Source organism: Dioscorea cayenensis, chromosome 11 (genome assembly GCF_009730915.1).
Source record: "Dioscorea cayenensis subsp. rotundata cultivar TDr96_F1 chromosome 11, TDr96_F1_v2_PseudoChromosome.rev07_lg8_w22 25.fasta, whole genome shotgun sequence".
In the NCBI taxonomy this organism is placed as follows: Eukaryota; Viridiplantae; Streptophyta; class Magnoliopsida; order Dioscoreales; family Dioscoreaceae; genus Dioscorea; species Dioscorea cayenensis.
Window position 1 is genome coordinate 1121701 of NC_052481.1, and position 27412 is coordinate 1149112.

General features: G+C 36.3%; 2 protein-coding genes across 2 annotated transcripts; both read left to right on the plus strand.

Annotated features, from left to right (window-relative positions):
• The first annotated feature begins 14425 nt into the window (after positions 1-14425).
• LOC120271995 (eukaryotic translation initiation factor 3 subunit A) lies at positions 14426-22891 on the plus strand. The gene is made up of 14 exons (XM_039278693.1): positions 14426-14547; positions 14895-14995; positions 15818-16299; positions 17352-17567; positions 17664-18032; positions 18121-18150; positions 19708-19935; positions 20036-20197; positions 20459-20680; positions 20769-20975; positions 21095-21301; positions 21381-21461; positions 21697-21898; positions 22113-22891. Exons 2-14 carry the CDS (start codon positions 14950-14952, stop codon positions 22556-22558), a joined length of 2898 nt encoding a protein of 965 aa, XP_039134627.1. The 5' UTR covers positions 14426-14547; positions 14895-14949; the 3' UTR covers positions 22559-22891.
• Positions 22892-24767: 1876 nt separating this feature from the next.
• Positions 24768-27412, plus strand: LOC120272677 (40S ribosomal protein S13-like). The gene is made up of 5 exons (XM_039279554.1): positions 24768-24905; positions 24978-25050; positions 25156-25294; positions 25373-25559; positions 27104-27412. Exons 1-5 carry the CDS (start codon positions 24883-24885, stop codon positions 27135-27137), a joined length of 456 nt encoding a protein of 151 aa, XP_039135488.1. The 5' UTR covers positions 24768-24882; the 3' UTR covers positions 27138-27412.

Below are 27412 nucleotides of genomic sequence, written 5' to 3' on the forward strand. Positions count from 1 at the left end.
GCTCGGGCTTTCCACTTGCTCGGAGGCCTCTCGATATCATGTTCGCAGCTTGGAATTTCCCGGGTATATATGCTCAACTCATAAGGTATTTTTATTACAGAAACAAAGTCAAATTTGGGTATATATTTTGTGGAGTTACTTATGGTAGTGATGAGGGTGCTGGTTCTGCTGGATTGCCATGTTCCTCAACAGCATTTACAGATCTCCCAGAAATGTTGATCATGTTGAGGTATGTTACTCATCTACATTAAAACAGATAAGTTTTGTGCAAATTATATGAACATGTTTTGTCCTGCTCATGCCTTTCCAAAAATCAGTAAACATACCTCCATAACATTGGTGAAGTGATCCTGAAGAACATGTGGATCAATTGTATCCATAGGATCTATGTCAGTTCTATCACCCTGCATCAAAACAAATAATATTATTGGCATAGTTGAAAAGATATATTATAGTTAAATTTGTTGTGATTGTACTTGTTGATTATGTGCCTCTTCAGCTGTGTTGTGCCTCTCGTCTCTTGTCCCCTCGTGAGTGTCACATTATTAGAGTAATGATAAAATGTAGCAAACTGAAATACTTAATAAAATCATAAACCCGATCACTGCCGGGCATGGTACCTCCTGTTATGCCCAATAGCTCCACAAACACTGCAAGTCTTGCTGTGGCCTTTCCTACTAACCTTCCCTTTAGTGAATCCAGTGGGTTCTTCAAGAGGATCCTTTCTCCTCATCATTGGTTTCCTGCCCCTGTTCTTGTTTGCTAGTTCTGGGGGTATGATTGGAGCTATGGACTCTTTGGCCAATCAGCTTTGCATCTTGTGTTGGGTTTAATATATGGTTATATGCGACTGTGAAAGTACTAACTTTATAACATTCATCTACGTAATCTTCGGGGTTTTTTTTGTTGTAATATAAGGCTGATATTGCATGGCAACAAGGAATACCTATCAGTTGCCACTTCCTACATGTGCAAGACATTTCCTTGCGTACCAACAATAAATCGCCCATCTAAACATGCAACTTGGTACTTGTCACCACCTGACCAAGTTGTCTTGCATGACCAACTTAATTGTTTGCCCTTTTCTAGCTTGTTACCAATTTTAGGACAATGTCGTGGTTCATTTATTCATTAAATCTCTTCTCTTTGGATCCTAACCATTAGTCGTGTTCGGATCATCTCATTAAGACTAACTATCCCTTTGTCCCGGCTTCAAGTATTTGGTCATTAAAGCATTCGCGATAAATTGTTAAGCAACATGTCACACTTAAATTTTGATTTGAAGTGTGACTCTGCTCCAATGGACATGGGTCAATATTTTTTTCATGAAATTGTGGGCTTTCACTCGATCGATCTTTGAGTGCTTCCATTGCCATGTTAAATGCGTGGATGTAACTACTCCTAGCACAAGACCCATAAATGGTTCCTAAGACTTTTACCTCTAAATTTTTGGTTTAATTGCCATACATGTCCCCTGTAATTGTGTACTTTCTACCTTTTTAGTCCTTGTGATACTTTTAGGTACATTTAAGTCCTCATATTTGATCGAGTTGAGACTTTCTAGTCCAGCGCATAGATGCGCTTAACTTTGCTATTTCTTTTCATACCGATGTGACTTTTTTTATTACGAAATTGAGGACTAAAAAATCCCAACTCGGTCAAATATGAGGACTTAATTGACCCTAATCGCAAATGTGACTTTTTTTATTACGTAAATAGGGGGACTAAAAAGTCACCAACTCGATCAAATACAAGGACATAATTGTACCTAACAAAGAAATATTTAAAAACCATGCTCGCTCAAAAGAAACGACGAAGATAATGCCATCTACGCCTCGGACTAAAAAGTCCCAATTCGAACAAATATGGGGACTTAAATGTACCTAAAAGTATTACAAGGACTAAAATGGCAGAAAGTACATAATTACAAGGACCTGTATGACAATTATACCAATTTTTTTCTAAAGTTTGTTTGTATATGTCTCACACGTAATCAATGTTCACTGTAAGGGAAGATTTCTTCAATTGCATTTAGAAGGCCCTAAGGGAAGATCCATTCACCAGCAAACATTCACAGGACAAGTTACAAAAATAAAAGGAAAGCAAAACACAAAGTAATGTTAATTAATTCAAAGACATATAGCATACTATGATTCAAAGGAAAATTCAACACATAGAAACATACATCCCATTCAAAGTAAAATTCAAACACATAGAAACATACTATGATTCAAATTAAAAATTCAGCAAATATAGCATACTATGAGTCAAATGAAAAATTAATTCAACACATAGAAACATACAACCCATTCAAAGTAAAATTCAAAGACATATAAACATACTATGCTTCAAACTAAAAATTCAAAGACATATAGCATACTATGAGTCAAATGAAAATTAATTCAGCACATAGAAACATATAGCCCATTCAAAGTAAAATTCAAAGACATATAAACATACTATGCTTCAAATTAAAAATTCAGCACATATAGCATACTATAAGTCAAATGAAAATTAATTCAAGACATAGAAACATACATCCCATTCAAAGTAAAAATTCATCACATATAAACATACTATGCTTCAAATTAAAAATTAAGCACATATAGCATACTATGAGTCAAATGAAAATTAATTCAAAGACATAGAAACATACAACCCATTCAAAGTAAAATTCAGCACATATAAACATACTATGATTCAGCACATAGAAACATACATCCCATTCAAATTAAAATTTAGTCAGCACATAAAGCATACTATGATTCAAAGGATAATTAATTCAGAACATTGAAACATACTATGATACAAAGGATAATAATAAAACTAAACTTAGTAATATTTTCTTTACCTTCTGCCTATCACTCATGAAACACCAGTGATGAGAGTTGCTAATCTCTAAATCTTCAGCCAACAATTCCAGAAACCACACCCAATTATCGAAGTTTTCCCTGCCCACTCACTGCCCATGCTATTGGATAGATGTAATCATTTGCATCTATGCCAACGACTGTAAGTAGTTGACCCCTATAGTATCCCTTCAAGAAACAACCATCGATTGATATAACTTGCCTACAACCTGCTAGGAATCCTGCTTTGAGTGGGGATAAGCACACATACATTGCTGAAAACACACCCTCATTGTATCTAAACTTGATTGTGGACTAAGGGTGTGTCCTAAGCAATTCCAATCTATAATCATACAACCTACACATTTGTGTGTGCTCATCCCCATCAAGCATTCTAATTGCCAACAAGTATATAAAAGAAAGATCAGATAAACAATATTATTGATCCATCTAAGAAAATATTAAGAAAACAATTTCAAAAAGTAAGATATACTTGATGATGTACCTTATTGTAATATTTTTTGGCACTCCAAGCTTTTAATCTGCTTATGTTTGTTTGCTGGTTGGTCCTCACAGCTTGTATTATACCTGAAAGCTTCCAAGATGGGTCTACTCTGAACTGCTCCAGGTATTCTTCTGCTATCCACTTCACACTGACATGCCTTATATTATGGTCCCATGTACATTCATGCTTGAGATGACCAGCCTTGATCTGAATTGTGTTCTTATCATGCATCATTGGTGAAGCCCACAGGTAAAATGGACATCCTTTTTTACAATATGCCCTACACTTGACTTTACTGTTTAGCTTGAAGTTCATAACAACCATGTTCTTTATCCCATAGTTTTTCACTGCTTGCTTGAACTGTGCAAAACTTCTAAACTTCATCCCTATTTTAAACTGAGGATCTTTCATATCTGCATGTTCTCTAAATTCGGAATATTTGGGCTTTGGAAGCTTGATACCTTCTTCATCAGTTGAAGAACATGATTGTAGCTCATCAGAATCAGCATAGTTAGTCTGTACATCCTGCTCATCATCATCTACCACCTGACCAACATTCACATGAGCATCAGATCCTTGATTAGCACCAGAATTCCTTTCATCCCCTTCATCACCTTCAGCCTTGTCACTGCCTTCACTGTTAAGACTATACTCAGAGTCATGAATATCACTCTTTGCATCACTTTCCTGTCCATCTCCCTCAGCCTCTTGCCCTTCATTATCCTGTACACCTTTATTGACCACATGATCTTCAGGATCTCTTCCCTGTCCACTTTCAGAGTCCAAATGTTCTTTAGCAGCATCAAGATCTTTATCTCCAGCTTCTTCTTGCAATTCATCATCCTGCAAACTTTTACCGTATACATGTTCTTCACCACCATCAAGGTCTTCATCCCTAGCATCTATGAGCTCTTCCTCAACTTCATCTAGTTCATCTTCTACATTAGCCTCTGCTGCCTTCACTGAATTGCCTACACTTGCAACATTTCCTGACTTGTTCGGACCAATGGGATCATCCATCGTAACAACCTTCACATAAACACTTGCAATCTTGTTCTGCCCCACACTTGAAGCCATCAGAATGACATCTGAGTCAGATTTTAATTCTTTCAACCTTGCTAGTTTACTACTCTTCTCATTCCACCATAAGCTGCACCCATCTACATGAATCTTCAAATCTCTGGCCATATCTAAAATCTCCAATCTAGATATGAAATCAGCATCACAAAAATCTACAACGCCTGCCATCCTATAATCACTCCAATTTGCAATATCATCCATCCCATAGTGAATTTGTATTGTAAAAAAATCAGCAAAGGGCACTGGATGAAAACAATGGAAATTATTATAAGAAATAATAAAACATATATAAATTATAATCAGTACATCATACATACAATACATACAAGTATGCCATACAAACACAGTCAGGCAAACACATACAAACAATAATATTAGATGTATTTAAAGGTGTTCATCATGTACTTCACCAAAGCATGTTAATTATGTACTCCACAGAGATAATTTTGATTATTATACAAAGGACAACCAAGCAATTAACAAAACATGAACAACTATCAAGAGTATATAAAGGAACATCACATTTCAAGCATTCTAAACTCAGTTGAATATACATCATACTTGGGCTAGTTTTTGCAGGTTATGGAGAGGATAACAACTGGGTCCCAATAAGAACTACAGATTTAGATAAGGACAAAATGGTACGAATCAAGAAAGATTGAAAAAGTAAATTAACATGGAAAGGAAAAATAAATTGAAAATGGACAAGAATAACTTACCATATTCTGGTGATGTGCCTTTCACATCTCTTATATTCCAATAGTTCGGCATTATGACCAACTATGGTCGCCGCAGATTAGCCCTAACTTTAGTCGTCCGAAATTCAGGACTTTTTCTTCCTCTCCTCGCTTCAACGCTGATGGAGAAACCGCGTGCTTCAAGTGAGTGTCTCCCCTTTCTCTCTCGGATCGGATGTCTCCCTCTCTCTCGGATCGAATTCTCCTTTCTCTCTCGGTTTGGAAGGATGAACCCTAGCATAAAATGGGAAAGGAGAAGATTAGTTGGATGTTGACTAGGATTAAATGAGCTGAGTCAGCATCCTGGCTGGGGTTATGTTAGCCGAGTCAACATCCTCTCTCCAGCTGGGATAAGAGAAATATTAAAAAAATATTGACGTGGCATTTCCGATGGCCACGTCATTCAAATTCTGTCAGAAAGCCCTAAGTGACCAACCGGTGAAAACAAATCGATAACTAATGACAAAAAAAAAACAAATTGAAACACCATGATCAAAGTGAAAATCCACCATAACACAGTGACTACATGAAAAATTTACACCCCACAAACAACATGCCGCATCAACCGATATATGCCTAGATAATAATCTTACTTTCGTTAGTAGACACCTCGCCATTCTTCTCCACATAAAATCTTTTGCTTTCGGTGGAATTTTTAGCCGCCATAACTTCTGCCACATGAAAGGCCCATTAGGATCCATCTCTCACTGACTGACCCAATCAGTCAGTAGATGATACGCATCTTTGACTCGATACTTTCCCTATTTATCCAGCCACCGGCATAAGGAGTCAGGTATTGTTCTACAGTTTAACGGGACTTGTAAGATCAACTCTCTATCTCTACTGTTCTAATTTGTAATTTTTGATAAATCCCAGCACTTGTCCCCCCTCATAGATAAAATCTGCCACATTCCAATCCTCAGATCCTACCATCAGACTAGAGGTAAGACTTGGGCAGTCTGCATCAGGTAACCATGCCGAATTCCACAATGGTATGGACTGACCATTGACACCCTCCACTGAGTTCCTTTTTTAACCATGGCCTGGGCTGCGAGTATGCTCCGCCACACATAACTCGGATTATGGCCCAATCTTGCTTCAAGGAAAGAAGAATCTGGGAAATATCGGGCTTTTAAAACCATACCCACCATTGAATCTTGCTTCTGAATCAGCCTCTACGCTTGCTTTCCTAACTGGGCCACATTAAATTCGTGGATTTGCCGAAATCCTAGTCCTCCCCCATCCTTATGCTTCATAGTCGATCCCATTTCATCCACATTAAATTCCTCTCCTTATTCCTTTGATTACCCCACCAGAATGAGTTCATCATTCTTTCTAATGCATTGCATAGATCCAACGGTAGTAGATACACACCCATACAATGATTTGGGATAGATTGGATCACCAATTTCAAAAGCACTTCCTTGCTCGCCCTTGAAAGCAATTTTGATTTCCAGCTCGACAACCTCCCCCAAACTCTATCCCGAATAAAGTTGAAGCTCTTCACTTTCTGCCTCCCAATCCAAATCGGAAGCCCCAAATATTGGATTTATTGTGCAACCTCATGTATATGAAGGATATCACACACTTGACTGAGCTTTGACAACGGGGTATTTGTGCTGAAAATAATGATTGATTTATAAAAATTAACTTCTAAACCTGAGGCATGCTCATATGTTTTCAGAATTTGACATATAGTTTCGGCCTCTGTCATCGTTGCTTTAAAAAATAGGATACTATCATCAGCAAAAAGCAGACTTGAAATTGAAGGAGTGGCTCTGGCGATTCTTGCCCCATGTATCAATCCCATACGCTCATGTTGCTGTATCAATCTGGTAAGGCCTTCAGCACACAAGATGAACATAAGTGGTGACAGGGGGTAACCTTGACGAATTTCCCTGCTTGGCGCTATTATCTCAGATAGGTTGTTCCCCGCAGATATTCTGAACTATTCAGTGGTAATGCAAATCATGATCATTTGAGCCCACTCAATGGGAAATCCCAAAGCTAGCAACATAGAATTGATAAAAGACCATTCCAGTCTATCATACGCTTTACAAATATCAATCTTCAAAGCAGCCATCTCATGCTTACCTTGAGTCTTCATCTTCAAAAAATGCATAATCTCCGCAGCAACAATAATATTGTGGTGTCTTGGTACAAAAGCACTCTGATTATCAGAAATGAGTTTATTGATAATACTCCTCAACCTTCTATCTAACATCTTGCTCATAATCTTATAGAGAATATTGCACAGTGCGATAGGGCGAAAATTTGACAACACTTGTGGATTCCTCACCTTCAGGATTAATACTAGGATTGTTTCATTAAGTTCTTGAGGAAACGACCGCTCTCTGATCCATCTTCTGCAAGCCTGTGAGACATCCTGACCGAGTATATCCCAATAGTGTTGAAAAAAAGCCGAATTAAGGCCATCTATACCTAGAGCTTTTATCTGGATGCATATCAAAAACTGCAACCTTTACCTCATGGTGAGAAAATGTTGCCAAACGTTACTCCCTATTTGACACTGAAACCCGCTCCGCAATTCTGTCAGTTACAAGCTCCGGCTGAGTAGATCTAGATAGATAAACTCTCTTATAGTATTCCACAATAAACTCTTGCAGCCCCGTATCCCACATCCTCCAAACTCCATATTCATCTTGTAGCTTTGAGATAGTATTCTGTCTCTTCTGCTGTGAAGCTTGAGCATGGAAATACTTTGAGTTACGCTCTCCTCCATGGAGCTCATATAACTTGGCTCACTGTCGCCAATGAATTTTCTGTTGATTCAACACCTCAAAATACTTCACCCTAGCCTCAACAATCTCCCTATATGCCATCCCTCCAACGTCCCTCCGAACACCCATCAGCTTTGTCCTATAGAATACTAACCTCCTCCTAAAGTGGTATGTATGATGCTCCCCCATGTGCCAAGAGCTTCCTCGCAGCCTTTAATCTTGTCTATGATTTGAGTGTTCTCCCTGGCTGACCAGCTTTTCAAAATCACCAATCTACAATCCTCCTCTGAAAGCCACGAGTTTTCAAACCTAAATCGTTTCCTTATTTGAGTTATCGGCACCATTGAGGGACATAAGAGAATCGGGCAGTGATTTGAAGAGAAATGCCCTAGATTTATCACTCGATAATGGTCAAAACGCCTTCTCCATGCCTTCGTCGCTAGAACCCGGTCTAGTCTCTCTGCCACCCGAGACTGAGATCCCAGTCCTTTCGCCCATGTGAACTTATGCCCATCCATCCCCAAATCATTAAATTATGCATCTAAAATGGCTTCACAGAAACCCCTTATCAGCTAGATTAGAGTTTGATTACCTCCTTCCTTCTCAGAGAACCTGGTTATGTTGTTGAAGTCCCCCAATCACCACCCAAGGTAGGATCGACTTAGTTGCCAAACTCCTAAGAAGTTCCCACCCTTTCCTTCGTCGATGTCGCTATGACCTTCCATAAAAATCTGCCCATCTCTATGGACTCTCCCCATCAGTAGAGATTGCCACATCAATATGAAAATTCGAGAAACTCAACAGAGATAACTTAGATGGAGTGTTCCAAAATAATGCTAGACCACCCCGTTGCCCCACCGTCCCTACACAAAATAAGTTATCAAAAGAAATTTGGGTTCGAACATAGTTGACCCTATCCTGCTTTCACTTGGTCTCAATTATAAAAACAAAATTGGGCCTGTGAGTAAGGACTAAGTCCTTTAAGACCTGAACTGTACGTGGGTTGCCCAATCCACGACAGTTACAACTTAAAATTTTCATAATGTCCGGCGTGCTTGCCTAGCAGAACCCGCCACTTGATAAGTGTGTGACTGCTCACTGTTTGTCCCCAACATAGCATATCCCTCATGACTCTCCATTTGACTATGAACAGGACTGAGATTATTAAATTTATTGGGCTCAATCTGCAAAGTCTGGCCCAACTCCTCAAGCATAACAGTCTGTTCCTCCTCCCCTTTATGATAATCGTTGGAGAGCACTACTCTTCTCCTTTTGGGTTCAGTAATGATTACTCCTTTATTAGGGCCCCCTATTGATTGGACATCCTCTATTTTGCATGTTCCGTCAGAATGACATGGCTCTTCGGTGGAAGTTGGTGACTGTTATCATGCTGCTGCCCATCACCTCTTAAATTACCACTACTATTGCCCATATGAAAATTCTCTTTTTGTCCATATTGCATATCTCCCCTCTCACTATGATCAATGGACCAACTCCGGCTCCTCCATCCATCGGCGCCACCCTCGTTGTCATTACTTTCCTCTACCAACCATTTCGAGCCATGAACCATTTGATTGCTCCTTGTTGCCCGCAGCCATGAACCATATGGTTTACTGCCTGAGCTGGAGCCTTGCTCTAATGTTAGCTCACAAAATTTGTCCCCATGGCCTAATCTCCCACAAAAAAGCAAAAGGTTGGCGGCCTTTCATACTTGAATTCTATCCATGCCCAACCCCCTCTTTCCTTCTTGATCTTCATGCCCTTTTTTAGGGGTTGTCTTATGTCGATCCGAACACGTACTCTCATGTAGGAATGCCACAACTCCGAAAAGGTTTCTAGTATCACTTGTAATAATACTGCCAATGAAATTCCCAATATGCTGGAAGGCCCACTCAAATCTGAGACCAAAAGGAATACCATGGAGCTGAACCCAAATGTCTACCTCATTTAAATGGATATCAAAAAGTTGTTACACATCCGAAATCTGTTTAAAGATCAATAGATCTGTGTTGAAAGTCCAAGGGCCCCCATCCACTACCCTTTCGAAATCCACCTCATGATAGAACTGGAACAAAAATAAATTCGGACCACTTTCCTTGATGCTAACTCCTCGGATCGGCCTCCACACACTCGCCAAAGTGTGTTTCAACGCCCAAAAAATTATATTCTTATTTGTAAGAACCCTTCCTACCAAGCACAAGTGCAGATCCCTTTCCTCCCTGTGTCCAGCAACACTCTGAGGGATAATCAGGCCCCCCTCCCCGTCGTCCTCCAAAGATAAACGACTGTATTGCTCCTACATGAAGAAAACCGAGACCTTCCTGAGTAAACCTCGTGAAAAGACACGAGAGAAAAAGATAAAAGATCAAGAAAACTCCCCTATCCTAGCAGGGAGATTGACATTTTCTATCTCTAAAACTTTCTTTTGAATCTTTTTTGTTCTAGAAACGAATGGTTGGATGTTCACAATAAAAATCTTATGACTATTAAAATTTGAATTTCGATGCTTGTTTACTTTGCCTTAAGTCAAAAATAAAAAAATAAAAAAAATATTGTGTTTTTTACAAGGTTGTCAGACCCGGACCGGCCCGCACAGAAAAATCGGAACCCAGCCATTTGGCCGCCCCGGGTTTACCCCATTGAACCGGGTATGAGAAAACCCGGTGTTAACCCGGTGACCCGGGCGGTTCAACCGGGAACCTGTTGACTCGGCCGTGTCAATCGGGTCACAATGTTTAAATTTTTTTTTTATAATATTTAATAATTTATTATTATTTTCTCATTAAAAACCACAAAATCGTGTATATTTATTAATATTAATTTATAATTTATAATTAATAAATAGAATTACAATATATATACATATATATATATATATATCATAAACATACCAACCAAAATTAACATTTAAAAATAAAATCTATTAATATGTTAAGTACATACTTTCTAAAATTTAAATTTATTAAGAAAATAAAACAATAAATCAATGTAATTTTATTATAAAATATAAAAATAAAGTATTCTAATTAAATAAAAAATATAAGAAAATTTAAAAGAAAATAAAAACTCAATTGAGATATAAGAGTTTAGTAAATTAAATTTCTTATTTATTTTAACAAAATCAACCAATACACAAACAAATAAATAAATAACGCGAGAGAAGTTCGATAATTATATATTAATATATTAAATTTGTAAATATTTAAAAAATATAAAAATAAATGACATAATTAGAAAACACTAATGTATATAAGGTCATTTATCAATTTAAATATCAAATTTGAGTAGTTTTTTATATTATAATTATAGTTTTAATATTATATTTGCTAATTATTAAGTATTATAATATTTTTTTATATTTTATTATTGACCCCGGTTCGATACGGTCGAACCCATTGGCCCTTGATCCCTGACATTGGCCGGGTCATTGCCTCGGCGGGTCTGACAACCTTGGTTTTTTAAGAAAGTATTTTTTTCCATAAAATATAAATTTTATTTTTTGAAATTTAAATATCTATTAAAATAAAAATTCTAATATATATATTAACAATTTTTTTTAAAATAAAAAAATTAAAAATATGCATCGTAGCCAACTTAATAAATTTTATTTGCATGATTGATCATATTAAATTTGACATCATCAAAACATGTCACACAAAAAAGCAAGAGTGAATTACATATTATACGTTGAAAAATGTTAATATTAGTGTAGATATTTTTTTAAAATATTTTATCATAAAAATCAAAGAATTTTTAAAAGTTTATTCCATGATAAAAAATCAAGATGTAATATTACCAAAATGTCACGCCCGGAACCCAGTTTTATGGACCCGGGATGCTGACAAACGGCCGTACACCTATAAGGCCGAAACCAAGTAGGCATACAAGGCCTCAAATCCTGATCCAAAACAGAACAAAAATCAAACTCAGTGGATTGCAAAAACAATATAAACTTATTCAAATAAAACCTAGGCCCACAACAATCGGGACTTGGTACAAGGTAAATAAAACGGCGATGGCCCAACGATCCTTGCTAAGCTATCTGCCACTGACCTCTACTCCTGATTTGAAAAAAATATCAACAAAATTTATGAGCTTGACAGCCAAGTAAGCACCCACTAAAAATATTGGGATCATTTACACAAAATCATAATTTATCAAAATGAGAAAAACGGAAACCAGAATTATTTCAAGTAAACAAAGATGTCAAAACTGAGCATATAGGTCCCCCAAGCAACTATCGCAAAACAAAAATCACAAAAATTCATATGTTTACCCTCGGTGACCCGAGACAAAATTTAACAAAAAGTCATATTTTTTTACCCTCGGTGACCCTCGAGCCAAAAATTATCGAGGTCGTTATTCTTCACCGACGGAAAGCGGTGGGAAACTATAGTTTCTATAACAAAATACGTGTCGACACGGTCAGTGTTTAACCCCCAGTGACAGGGTTATTGCAAAGTTATTTGGGGACTAGTTTCTATGTCAAAAATACTTTCTCGTTCACAAAAACGATGAACTAACAAAAATTCAAAAACAAGCAAAGTACAAGAATTTACAAGAACTATGATCCCATTTTTTGTCATATCAAAATACACCAGTTAATGGAATACAAACATGAACAGATAATAAAAATAATAATATTCTTTAATCAAAAATTAACTAAAAACATACCTAAAATTCATAATTGAAGTAATACATTTTTAGATAAACTATTTAAATTTTTACAAATTAAATAATCCGAATTAAAATAAATATTTAAACCTTTCCGATAATTGTAATCCAAAATAAAATATCATTAACTCAAAATTTCAAATAATTTAAAGTAATTCCAAAAATAATAATAAATAAATAATCCAAAATATATATGTCAAAATAATCAGTAATTTTCTTTAAAAATTCCAAAAGTTCACAAAACTTGAATTTTCAAGTATAAACATATAATAGGGTTTATATGTGGGATACTTACCTGATTAACGCCCAAAAATACTCTCAAACCTTACACCTTTGGCATGCCCTATATTTGGGAAGAGATCCTATTAGCTTTAAATAACAAAATCGAGCTAACAAACAATAATATTAAACAAAAAGATTTTTAGAAGGGTAAAAATGCAAAAAGTTCAAAGTATTATTCTACACTCCCAAATATTGATTATTGTGAGGGTACAATAGCAATTTCCCACTCTAAAAGCCATATCAATAATTCCAACATGATCAATGAGTACTAAAACCCTCAAAACTTCACTCACACTTTTCCAAATCACAAATTTAAAAATTCTGAGAATAATAGACACCTAACACTATGACATAGCCGAAATTCACATAATTTAGAGTACTACTCAATTTATAACATTCAATTGAATCTCTAACTATTTCTGTAAAATTATAATTCAGACATATACTATTAAAATATGCATATCTCTTAATCTACAACTCCAAACTTAATGAAATTTTATTGACAATCAGACAACTCAAAAATGAACGACTTTCTTATTTTTCACCTTATCTAATTCAATCTCTCTGATCATCAAAATCGGCCATGATTCTTCAAGTTCTGCACAGAAATATCATCCGAGACAATTATACTAAAAAGGCTATATCTCACAGACTACAGATGTAATAAATCTGAAATTTTGCAGGTATTTAGGTAACATCAAAATCTACAACTTTCATATTTTACTCTCCTCCAAATTATTCCTCTAAGATCTCTAAAAAAGGAGAGGGATTTCTTCTATTGTCAAAAACGAAAATCTGAAACCTCTCAAATTAGATCAACTAACAATTCCTTTCTCATGGCGAAAGATTATACCTCAATCAACTATACTTCACATTACATCAAATATATCATGCAAAATCTCATCCTTGAGATGTGATTAAATCCATACAAGCATCACGGTCAAAGATCCTAAGAATATGCTTAGGTACATACATCAAAAAAGAAACAAAACTCCTTCAAACTACAAATTGAGAACAAACCCTAGAAACTCAAGGTCTAAATCTAATGTTTTAAAGGTGAATCACAAATAGGAACAAATTTTAGGGTTTCAGAAAGAAATAAATCTAGAGCCAACCGGCATCAATAATAATCATTAATTATGCAACAAGCTCAAAGATCTTACCTTGAAAGAAGCAAAACAACACTCGATAAGAAGATCCACTCGTCCTCGCCACGGCACCACCATGAAGTAAAGGAAAAAGAGGGCTAGGGTTTTTTTATAAGAGGTCAGTGGTAGAGGGATGGAGCTAGCAATCAATGGTCTCGATTGAAAAAAACTTGCATTGACGGCTAGGATCTAATTTAAGGGTGGGGCTCACACAAAATATAATATTACATTATAATAATATTACCAAATATATAAAATACCTTAAATAAAAATTTATTAATTCGAACATACCAAACATAATAAATACACTATTTACACTCAAACAAGCTAATATTTATCTCTATTTTTTTTTTCTTTTTAAAATTTTGAACCAAGAGTTTGAGAAACCATTGGAAGTGCAAAAAAGTAATTTTGCAATCAATATAAAACCTAAGTGCGGCTCTCTCTCGCACGCCCTTTCTTCTTCTTTCGCTCGCACGGCGCCGTCGCGATCGATCTCCAAGTTTCAGTTTCGGTTCCCCCACGCACGAGGTAATTTCTCTAGGTTTTGAGGTTTTCGGAGGATTTGATATGCTTTGGATCTGTGGTTTCTAACTTGATTTTTATTGAAAAGTTCAGTGGCCTTTTTTTGTGGATCTTAGGGTTTATATTTTCGTCTACAGTTTGTGCAACGGTGTTTTTAACCCTTAATATTCGGTGGATTATTGGTTTTTGATTTAAATATAGATCAGGGATTGATAGATTGAGTGAGAAGTGGTTAAAAATTAGATTTTTATCACTTAATTTAGGTTTTCTTTTTTTGTTTTTGTTTTTGTTTTTTTGCTTTTTTTGGATTAGAGAGATTAACGATATCAAATCTTTGGTTCTTTTTATTTTAGGTGATTACTGCGCCTGCTTGTTGGAGCAGGCGACAGCTAAAGGTTTTTGGCAATCATGGCGACCTTTGCTAAGCCGGAGAACGCTCTGAAGCGTGCCGAGGGTTAGTATTTTGTCTCAACCTCATTTGCTTTGGCCGTAAGATGTTGCATTCGTTGTTAATTCTGTGATATTTGGGGATATTGTAGCAATCGCTATCTTATTTTAACTGGAAAGCAGTTCTTTGTTGTAGCAGTGTCTTTGTTTTTGTTTTTGTGTTTTTTAATTTATTGTTCACTGATTTTTAGAAGCTCTGGTTTGCAAAACTTTTGTAAATTGTTTGGATCTATCTGGTCATTATGTGTCAAATTACCTGAGGTCTCAATGGCCTTGATGATGTTAGTTCTCGAGTTTATTGCATGTGCTATCTCTCCCTAGTTTGTGTCTTGCTCATAGAATCTTGTGTAGGTTTTCATTAATCTATGTCCGTTTGCAAGGTATTCTGTTGACCCAAACCTTCGGTGTTAACGGACTAAAGGATAGAGTTTTGTTTGTCCAGTGATGCTCTTTATTCAATGCAAGGAAATTGTTCATTCTATCTCGGTCAATTTTGTCTATTGCATAAAATTAAGTGTAGATTTTCATTAGCCTGTATATGCCTGTTATTATTTTTCCACCAAGTTCAGTTGAGCTCGTAGGATCCCCATATTTCATGGTCTGGCTCCTTTTTGTTTCCATATCCGGAATACCTTCTCTCTCCATCTCTCTTCATATCTTTTGTCAGGTGCAATTTGAGCTTGCTTAGATGTAGTTTTGCCTTTTTTTTTTCTTGCTGATGCAGTCTCCCATTAGTTTTGATGGTTTCATGTCAATTTAATAAAATCATTATAGTTTTTTCTTTTTGTGGTGTTGCTTTAAAAGTTTTAACAATCTTGTCCATGTGCAGAACTGATCAATGTTGGGCAAAAGCAAGCTGCCTTGCAAGCACTTCATGATCTTATTACTTCAAAGAGATACAGGGCTTGGCAGAAAACCCTTGAAAAGATCATGTTCAAATATGTTGAACTCTGTGTGGATATGCGGAGAGGCAGATTTGCAAAGGATGGGCTTATCCAATACCGCATTGTTTGCCAACAAGTGAATGTTAGTTCATTGGAGGAGGTTATAAAACACTTCATGCAGCTCTCGTCTGAGAGGGCTGAGCAAGCACGAAACCAGGCACAAGCACTAGAAGATGCCTTGGATGTAGAGGATCTGGAAGCAGATAAGAGGCCTGAAGATTTAATGCTGAGTTATGTCAGTGGAGAGAAGGGAAAGGAAAGGTCTGACAGGGAGGTTGTTACCCCATGGTTCAAGTTTCTGTGGGAAACCTATAGAACTGTGCTTGAGATTTTGCGGAACAATTCTAAGTTGGAAGCTCTATATGCGGTAAGTTACATGTTACTGATGATGCAATTTTTATCACTATATGTGGATTTTCATGAAAATGTGCATTTCATACATTTTTTAACCATTAGCAAAAGTACCCCTATAATATTCTAGATGTCAAGAAAGATGGTTACACTTGTGCTCCCTCGCGCACACACACGCGCCCGTGTGCACACACGTATACTTGAACGTATGAAACAATTTAAGAAGCTACATGTAAATATGGAAGGTTTTATGATGATATATGTGATAAACTGTACATCAAGACCTTTATGGTATTTAAAAATAAAATGTGATTAAATACCGGGTTACTTTGAGCAGTGTAAGGGTATACCAGCTGATGACATATTTTTTTGAATTTAGCTTGCCTCCCTGGAACTGGTTTGGCTAATCAGATATACCTTCATTTGCCTTTTATTCCTAATTAAACATTTGCTTCTATAATTTATCTCCCATTTGGAACTGGTTGGATTGGGATGGAAAGCATTGTAGGGGGGATATGTGTTCACTGGGAAAATCTCAATAATTAAGCCAAGAAGATTAGCCATTCTGATGCCCGCTATAATTCTAAATTTTCCAGATTGAATTTGTGTTCGTTATCAGTTTTCTCATCACGAGTTCTATATTATGGTTATTTGAACTGCGGATATGTGTGGGGCTTCGGTTTATACATTTCACCTAATGCCAGTTGTCAGTTTTCTTATCACACGTTCTATATGATGGTTGTTTGAACTGTGGGTATGCATAGGACTTAGGTTTATTCATTTCACCTCAGGTTTCACTCTGGATGCCATTGGTAATTATACATTTTGACAAATGATGGCTTTATATGTACTTTTTTAAATGTTGAGTATGACTCTAGGTTGATTTTTATCGTAATCATTGCATTTTCCCTGTATAACTGTTTCCAATAAGCTGCTTAGATGATAGATTTCGTCATTTGGTAGATCCTAGAAATTTCGATAATTGTCAGTTCAAAGTAGTATTTTTCACACGAATAAATGTGGTGTTGTCATTGGTCTTATGCTTACTGTCTTTGATTCAACATGCAGATGACTGCACATCGGGCCTTCCAGTTCTGCAAGCAATACAAAAGAACCACTGAATTTCGTCGGCTATGTGAGATAATTAGAAACCATCTTGCCAATCTAAACAAATACCGAGATCAAAGGGATAGGCCAGATTTGAGCGCTCCTGAAAGTCTTCATCTTTACTTGGATACAAGAGTAGAACAACTTAAGATGGCAACTGAGCTTGGACTATGGCAGGTGTGTATTGTTGTTATTAACATGTATATCAATTCCTTTTTCCCCCCCTCAATGCTAGTCTTTTCCTTAATTTAATATAATTTTGTATTGTTGCAGGAAGCCTTCCGGTCAGTGGAGGATATCCATGGTTTAATGAGCATGGTAAAGAAAAGCCCTAAGCCATCTACGATGGTTATCTATTATTCTAAGCTGACAGAGATATTTTGGATGTCAAACAGTCATCTTTACCATGCATACGCATGGCTCAAACTTTTCACTCTACAGAAAAGTTACAATAAGAATTTATCACAAAAAGATTTGCAGTTTATTGCTTCATCTGTCCTGTTAGCTGCTCTTGCAGTGACTCCATATGACCATTCATATGGTTCATCTCATTTGGAACTTGAAAATGAAAAAGAACGGAATTTACGGATGACCAGCCTCATAAGTTTTATTGTGGATCCTAAGCGAGAGGGTAGAGAAGTGGTATGTATAAAAAAAATTTGCTTGCCCTTTTTGTTCTCTTGTGATGGTTGTGTACCTTAATTCTAAGGCAAGTTTATTTTTCTTGCAGCTATCACGTGCATCACTTCTCTCAGAATTGGTAAGCACTAAATACTTTACTTGGTGCCCTGTTCTCTTAAGTTGGTATCAACAGATGCTAAACTAGCACAATTTGATTGTAGGAATCAACATATAGAATTCGATCTAAATGTTGTTTATGTGATGCTCATGGCGGATAAGTTTCATTCCATAAGTTAGAATGTTAATCCACTGTTGGTTTTGAGTTGCTAAAAAATTTCAGAAAATTCTTGTTATTTGTATTCTTTCAATTGAAGTGGTTCCTGCATTAATAAGAGGTTTTAATCTATACGAATAAGATTCTTGATTGATCTTTCCACTTCTCTGTCTTTGATTATATCGATAGTGATTTTTCGTCATCATGTCCAAACATGGCAGTTGCTTGATTTTGTGTGCTTGATTCTTCTGGAAACTTGGTTATTAAACACAACATAACTTATGTTCTGAGTAATGTAATTTGAGATTGCATGGTAATTGATCGCATGTGTGAGCAATTTATCTCCTCTGCTTAAATGTTTTTATGGTAAATATTTATTTGCATAGTGTCAAGGTTCACTAAGTGGTGTATTTGTCCATGTCATTATTGAGCATGTTTTATGGTCCACATTATTTTGTTGTCATTTTTTACTATCAAACTAGGCTTCAGTTGGTGGTTATACAGAAATGGTATATACTGAGGTAGCTATGCATAATCTGGAGAAATCAGATCTCTCAGTTATGTGTTTGCCAGAGACTGTTGGATGACAAGATATGATGAGTAGTATGATTAATTTTCAATATCCCTAGCAACCTCTATGTTATAATTGCTCCATGCTACTTGGATTCAGAGCTTTATGCATGGCAAGGGACACGGTTGATACTTTTGGTTGGTTCCTAGAAGCATCTGTGTAGCAAACATATGACTATTTTTATGAATTGACAAGTTTTTGCTTATCTTGAAGAATAGATAGACACAGTGGCATTGGCTTGCTTTTTAAAAATAATTGATTGTCATCGCATACTGCATAATCTCATATTTTGGTTGTCTAGAACTATTTCTTTGGATTAGATCTGTGACTTAACTGATTTTCAACGTAAAACAGATTAATTGATATTTTTTTAAGTAATATATGCTTTATCTCTTTATGATGTCATGAAATTAATGGCTTTATATGTGCCTCTAATATCTTCTCTCTGAATTTATTGCCGCTACTGTCAGTTATAATGATTATATAGGGGTAAGCATTTTTCTTTGATACTTTCTTGTTATTACTCCTTATTGATATTTGTAGCTGGACAACAACCTTTGAATGACATTTTATTCTAATGTCATACCATTGCATTCATGTTATTATTTATTTAATTCATGTCTTAATATACTTACAGGATATGATGTACTTTATGATGACTCCTTTTACTTTACATGCTCTATAAAAGCCTCCTTGAATGTAAAGCCGACACCCACAAATGCTTTATTAGTGATATTATAAAAGAAATCTGCAGGATAAACTTGTGCCTTATTTTCATCAAAGAGCATAAATTTTGCTCGGAGAAATATTTTACATCTGTGTATTTAATAAACAAGCAATTTTCTGTTTAGGTCTCCAAAGGTGTGATGAGCTGTGTCTCACAAGAAGTTAAGGACCTGTACCATCTTTTAGAAAATGAATTCTTCCCATTGGATCTTGCATCAAAGGTTCAGCCTTTGCTTGCCAAGATATCCAAGGTGGGAGGCAAACTTATTTCAGCCTCTTCCCTTCCTGATGTGCATCTTTCGCAGTATGTTCCTGCCTTAGAGAAGCTTTGCACATTGAGAGTGCTCCAGCAGGTCTACATTCATATACCCCGCCCATTCATGAATTCTTTTTGGTTTTCAAAGCGGATATTGATTACATTGCTTATTTCTATGCTGTCTTTTCCTTCTTCAGGTTTCTCAAGTGTATCAATCAATGAAAATTGAGAAGCTTTCAATGATGATTCCATTTTTTGATTTCTCAGTTATGGAGAAGATTTCTGTTGATGCTGTGAAATATAATTTTATTGCCATGAGAATTGATCATCTAAAGGGTACAGTTCATTTTGGTACTATGGTATGTGAATGCCATCTGTCTTCTACATCTTCCTCTCTATATATTTTTTTTTAGTGATTAGGGGAAAAAATTCTGCAAATTATTTTGTTGCTTGAGATTAATGGCTTGAAATAGAATGCTTCAGTGCATTCCCAACTTCTGTATGCTGCAAATAGTTGATACCGTTATTGTGAACGAATCATTTTTTATGTGTTTATTAATTTACATTGGGATTAAGTTTTCATGTGTTTTTAACTATTGGTATAAAATAATTTTTTTCAGGACATTGAGTCTGATAGTCTAAGTAGTCACTTGGCAATTCTTGCCGATTCTCTCAATAAAGCAAGGGGTCTTATTTATCCATCAGTGAGAAAGCAATCCAAGCTGGGGGATAGCTGGCTTGGCTTAGCTGATATTGTTGATAAGGAACACAAGAGACTCCTTGCCCGGAAGTCCATTATAGAGAAGCGTAAGGAAGAACATGAGCGCCAGATGCTTGAAATGGTATATAGCAATTATCGTTTCCTGAAGAAAATTTCTGGTTTACCATTCCATTTTTATGTGCTCTAACAGCTTGTCTTTTTTGGATAAGGAACGCGAGGAAGAATCAAAAAGATTGAAACTGCAGAAAATAACTGAGGAGGCAGAACAGAAGCGACTTGCCTCTGAATATACCCGAAGGGAAGAGCAGAGAATCCGCCGTGAAATAGAGGAGAGGGAACTCCAAGAAGCTCAAGCATTACTTTTAGAAACTGAGAAACGAACGAAAAAGAAAGGAAAGAGGCCTGTGCTTGAGGGGGTAATAAACTAATTATCTGCATCGTCATATGTACTGTCTTATTATATTTATATAACATCATTATCAGAATTGAGTGATCTTTCGCTTTGGTTTATCATATTTTAATTAAACTTTTGCAGGAAAAGGTTACTAAGCAGGTTCTGATTGAGATGGCATTAAGTGAGCAAATTAAGGAACGACAAGAGATGGAGAAGAAGCTGCATAAATTAAGAAAAACTGTGGATCATTTTGAACATGCTAAGATGGATGAACAAGCACCACTTGTTGATCAGGCATACCAACAACGTCTTCAGGATGAAAGGATTCTCCATGAAAGCGAGCAGCTGGTTTGTTTCTTTCTTGTTGTCATTATACCCGTGTTGTTTGGGTGAAGTAATATAATGATAAGCTATCCTAATTCCGCAGAAAGAGATTGAGCTGAGCAGACAGCACCATGCGGGTGATCTTCTAGAGAAAAATAGACTGAGCAGGATGCTGCCCAATAAGGTTTTATCACCTTGCCTTTTTTACTCTTTTTAACTCTTTTTTGGATTTTGTAACTCTCTTTCTTTGATTTTCTGATCTAGCATTCAGCTATAATTATACCCATGTTAAATGCATAACCATTGCGTGCTGATTGCAATACACTATTTTCCTGGAGAAACATTTGAAAACCCACCATCTTCTTGTAAGTTGTCCTGCCATCCTGATTCTTGATTTCCTTAATGCCCTTCTCTTGCAGGTTATTTTCCAGAGTAAGATCGTCGGTCACAGGGAAGCGGAATATAGCAGATTAAAGAATGAAAGAGAAGAGCGCATTAACCAGCATGTCACAATGAGGAAGCGAGACAGGGAAATCAAGCGAAAGCTGCTTTTCTATCTGAAATCTGAGGAAGAGAGGCTAACCAAACTGCAGGAAGAGGAGGAAGCCAGGAAGCGTGAAGGTACGGTTGTAAATATGTCTCACAAAACTTGATATATGGACTTTCATTGGAAAAACCTGTCTTTTTATACTATTCTGCATGGGGAAGTTTAAAAGTATATGTTTTGGTCATTCTCTTGTGGGCGTTTAAATTTTCTGACTGGACATGATCACCAAAATACCGTGTTTCTTTTTTCTTGCCTTTTTATTGAATTGTTTCTCTTCACATTTTGCAGAGGCAGAAAGGAAGAAAAGAGAGGAGGCAGAGAGGAAAGCTAAACTTGATGAAATTGCTGAGAGGCAGCGGCAAAGAGAGAGGGAGATTGAAGAGAAGAAAGAGAGGGAGAGAAAAGAAGCTCTTCTTGTGAGATCTTCTGAACCTGTCGCAAGACTGGCTGACCCTGTTCCTGCATCCCGTCCGGTGGAGCCTGTGGTTGCCTCAGCTGCTGCCGTGACCAATGCACCAGCTCCCGGCAAATATGTGCCGAAGTTTCGCCGCTCTGAGCCACCTGCTGCACCACCATCTGAAAGTAGCAATGATCGTTGGAGTAGGTCAGATGATAGGCCACCCCAAGCCAACGATCGATGGCGAAATGATGATCGCCGGTCACTTGGCGGAGGTGGTGGTTCAAGGCTGTCATCATCATCGTCCACCTGGTCTTCTTCCCGGAATCGTGGGTAAAACTTGTTGCAGCTTCGATCCTCAGTGCCCTTGAGATCGAACCTACTGGTTATTTGGGGGAAAAAAAGGCTTGCTCTGCATTTTGAAAACCTGAAAGCTGCATTTTGATTTCGATATTGTTATTCGTGAAGTTTGAAGGGTGTTTTTCTGTGACAGCCCTTCAATTTTAGATATAAATCCTGTATGGATTACTATTTATGAGTTACATTGCAGCGGACTTTTGGTAGTTGTATCTCTGTTTACTTCTGGTGTTCTTATCTAAGCATGAAGTATGAACATGTTGCCCTTGGCTTTTAAATGTTGAATTGAACCTTTGTTCAACTATTTATTATTTTTATTTTATTATCTGAATCAGGGATTACATGTTGCTTATTGTTTCCAATTTTACCGAAACTTTCTTCACCTACTTGCCTTATTTTATCTAAAAACTACTTCAATATCTTTATTACTTAATTATCAAGATGTGATTAATATAATCTCATGGGAGATATTTTGAAATTCTATATATTTTTTTGGGGAAAGTTTAAAAAAAACCTATATGGTTGACATGTGTGTTTTTTTTACAATTAAGTACTTTGTGGTTTTTCGATTTTTGCAAATAAAGAAAATTGTCAACACAGCTTGTATTTGCTTACGTGGCAGGGCAAAATCGACTTTTCACTTATTTATTTATTTATTTATTTTCTGTGCCAACTATAAGTTAGTTTAAGCTAAAATGAAGATCCTCCTATCATGGATTCATCCATGCAAAGATGCTCATGGATTACTGCACCATTTCTGGCCTGATTTGGTTATTGTTGCTTAATCCGCTGGTCTCCGGCAGTTTTCACTATTTGAACCTTTAGATCTTGACTCTTCTTGATGTCATCCCCATTGAGGAGCTCGGGTTGAACGCCGATGTTCAGGATTAGATGCGGTTTCTCCGGAGACGGTGTGGGAAATTGTTATGGGAAGTAATCCTGATGGGGCTAGCACAAACAATGTATTCAATAGGCAGAGCACAAGGAGAAACAAAGGAGAGAATCAAGCCAAATTCCCAGACTTCATCATGGGAGCAATTAATGCTGATTAGTAATTAGTTATTATTAATTAGTACGTAATAAATAAATGAATGAGTTGTAATTTCCATTCATAGATTGTTAGTGAGATTGTTATAGCTAGCTAGAATATCTTGACATAACACATGTTTGAGGAAATGCCAGCATTATAAGGATTCTCTTTATATGGCTATATAATCAAATGAGGAATACAATGAAGGACATCTTCAGCCATAATTTTCTCCAATCCTCTTGTCTTCTTCCTCTATCATTCTTCTTCTTCTTCTTCTTCTTCTTCTACTCTCCTTCCTCTTCCCATCTAAATCTCAGAATTTCTCAGTTAAAATAAGACAAGCCTTATCAAAAATCGAAGCTCTACCTCGATTCCGACGATGAGTTCCTTCGTCTCACCGTATTCTCCTTTTTGAAAGAATTTAGTTAGCACTAGAAAAATTTATTTGAAAAATTGGTTTTTACCCTTGCCACTTAAGCAAACATAGACGGCGTTGATGGCTTTTCCTTAATTTGTAAAAATCAGAAAACCACAAAGTACTTAATTATAAAAAAAACACACATGTCTTAATTTGTAAAAACCGTAAGCGGAAATTTTTTTTCGCGTGTTTTTAAGAAAATAAATGGCTCTTTAGAAGAGGGATTTTTTTTAAACAAATTTAAAATATTTTACTTAGATTTTGTCCCAAAAATCACTTAGGTTTAAATAAATAAAAAAATATCATTTCTAGTTTACAAGCAAAAAAAATGGTTATCAATATAATACAACATTTTATTTCTAAAAACATGTGTATATATATACTAGGCATTATTCTCGGCTTTGCATCGGAGTTTTTAAAATTGTGAGAGGTTTTGAGATAATATTATATATAAAAAATAATATAATTAAACAACTCCTATAATGAAAATTGTTATATATTTTAAATTTTAAAGGCCTTATGGATATTTATTACATAAATAAATAAGTGTTATTAAAAAATTTTAATTATTAGTATCATAAATAATATAAATAAAAACTTAATTGTATTAAAAAAAGCTAAATTAAAATTATACATTTATTTTAACCGTATGTATATAAATATTATTTTGGCGACCGAGGATTTGTATATTAACAAAGGTAACAAGGATAGTTTTGTAATTACAGCATCCGATCCTTCTACTATAAAGTCAAACAAAACCCTAGTCGTTGTCCCCCGCCGGCTTTGGAGTTCGCTCTTCGTCTTCAAACGCGCGAAGGGTTTGCCGGCATCGCCGTGAGCCACCGCCCCGTACACCATGGGTCGCATGCACAGCCGCGGGTTCGTAGTTCATCTTCATTTCCTTCGTCTTTGGATCTCTATCATTCTGATGTCGTTGCCTTTGATCTGCAGGAAAGGTATCTCCTCATCAGCATTGCCCTACAAGAGGACTCCTCCGAGCTGGCTCAAGATTTCCGCTCTGGATGTGAGAATTCCATCGATCAATTCGTTGCTCCGCTTAGATCGATTTTTGGTAAATTTTAATTGTGTTATCGTGTTTTTTTTTTGGGGACCATTGTGCTGTTCGTAGGTGGATGAAAACATCTGCAAGTTTGCGAAGAAGGGCCTGACACCGTCGCAGATCGGTGTGATTCTCCGTGACTCACACGGGATTGCTCAGGTGAAGAGTGTCACAGGGAGCAAGATCCTCCGCATTCTCAAGGGCCATGGTATTGCTTTTTCTTGTTTTGTTCTCATGATTTCTCAGTAGTTTTTTTGTTATGTAATTTTTTTGTTGGGTTTTTGAGGTTTGGCGCCTGAGATCCCTGAGGATCTCTATCACCTGATCAAGAAGGCAGTGGCGATAAGGAAGCATTTGGAGAGGAATAGGAAGGACAAGGATTCCAAGTTCAGGCTGATCCTGGTCGAGAGCAGGATCCATCGCCTTGCTCGCTACTACAAGAGGACCAAGAAGCTCCCTCCCGTTTGGAAGTAGTGAGTATTCTTCTTCATCTTGTTGACTGTTATTCGGGCGTGTTTGTTTTATTTTTTCTATTAACATGAAAAGCTAAGTTTTGTTGTATAAACTGTGTATTGCATTTAGGTTGTGATGGTATTTTTGATAGATGGTGTGGGTATGTGTTTTGGAAATTGATTTCATATGCTGGCAAAATTTAAGTTTATTTTTTTTAAATATAAATCAGCTTAGGTTGAAGAGATGTGCTCAGTGTTTCCTTAGTCTTGGCAGATGACTTGTAGATGAATCTAAACTGTTTTGTGGAGAAGGTTAATTTAATCATCTTGGTAGATTGGTGATACTAGTAGGTTTATGTTATCGGGGAAGAAAATTCCTTTGAAGGATTTATTTGTAAGGGCATGATGGGATTGTTATGTAGTTGTTGCTATTTGAAATGACCATTTTCATTACATTGTGGTTTTTCTAAACTGATGGGAGAGTCTATAATTGAGAGACTTGTAGAGCTCTATCCTCTCATGGAATGATATGCTTCATTTGATAATGTGGATGCTTGATATGTATTGACTCTGATCTATATTTTCGTAACTTTAATTGAGGTAGAGGTACTAGTGATAAACTTGGTGATCTTGATTGGTAAATACTATCTGATGCTTTGTGGTTCTGCTGTGCAATTTTGATGTATATTTAAATTTTGTTTGTGTTTTATGACTTGTCTTTGAGCCTAACTGCAGTCCAGGCTCCAGGAATTGCTTGTATTTTTGCAATATCACTGGATTTCATGCTTTGTTTGAAAATTAATTCCTGAATAATCAACTATTCATCCCCTAGGAAGGTGGCACTGTATTGTTCATGACACATTGCCTATTCATCACATATGTTGAGGTTGAGAACTTATGGCACGTTTATTGCAATTTTCCTTAGGTCTTCCAAATTGATTTGATATGTTAATTTAGTCCAAAATGTTTTATGCCAACTATTTTTTTTCTCATCTACTTGAGATGTCCATGAATAATGATCTCTTCCAATTGTTAATGAGTTTGTAGAAATCCCATTTTCTGATAATTAGTTATCTCAGAAAAAAGGCAATGTGTATCAATTTCCATTCTTCCATCAACTTATAAATATTTTCAATATGGAAGCTAAGCAATAGCATAGGTTGAGGTTTGGAATTTTCAAATGCGTGCTTATATGTTGTTTTGTAAGTTCTTTAAATCCTTCATATTTTCCTCGAGCGGCCAATAACAGTGATCTGTATGTTCAAGAATTAACGTCAAACCTACTTTTATTTATACATCTGGGAATTCCCATTTATACTCGTGAGTGATGTGCATTACATGGTTACATGTTCTTATATCCTCATTGATTTATTCCATTTTTTTCAGTTCTTCATAAATCGAGGGACTAGCATTAAAATAGAACAAGAGTAACCTTGTTCAATTTTTATTGATGATTTCCCCCAGCCTCCTTTGCTGATGCTTAGGTTTCATTCATCATGAATATAATCTTGTGGAACTATTACTGTTGCTGTATTGTAACTAATGCGCCCCTGTTTTTTATGCAGCGAGTCTACCACTGCAAGCACTCTTGTCGCATGAGTGACTTTTCATGTTTTGATAGGATTTTTGGCAGTGCGGCTATTAATCTTTTTCATTGTCATATTGAATTAGAGAACTATATGATCTCTTTCATGCTCTGAACCTTGATTCTGCATTTCGGCCATTGTTATTAATTAGCGAACCTTATGTGTTGATGAATTCCACATTTTTTTCCCACTTCCAAATAGTAAGAGGACCTTTATGTTCTATTTGAAGATTGTAATCTGGAAAACTCATACATGAAATGCATGGTGTCTAGTGTCTGATTCATGGTA

Coding starts and splice junctions, on each gene's coding strand:
- LOC120271995 (XM_039278693.1), top strand. CDS start 14,950: ATGGCGACCTTTGCTAAGCCGGAGAACGCTCTGAAGCGTGCCGAGG. Junction 19,936..20,035: donor CATTGAGAGTGCTCCAGCAG/GTCTACATTCAT, acceptor TTCCTTCTTCAG/GTTTCTCAAGTGTATCAATC. Junction 20,681..20,768: donor AGCGCCAGATGCTTGAAATG/GTATATAGCAAT, acceptor TTTTTGGATAAG/GAACGCGAGGAAGAATCAAA.
- LOC120272677 (XM_039279554.1), top strand. CDS start 24,883: ATGGGTCGCATGCACAGCCGCGG. Junction 25,051..25,155: donor TCAAGATTTCCGCTCTGGAT/GTGAGAATTCCA, acceptor TGCTGTTCGTAG/GTGGATGAAAACATCTGCAA. Junction 25,560..27,103: donor CTCCCTCCCGTTTGGAAGTA/GTGAGTATTCTT, acceptor TTTTTTATGCAG/CGAGTCTACCACTGCAAGCA.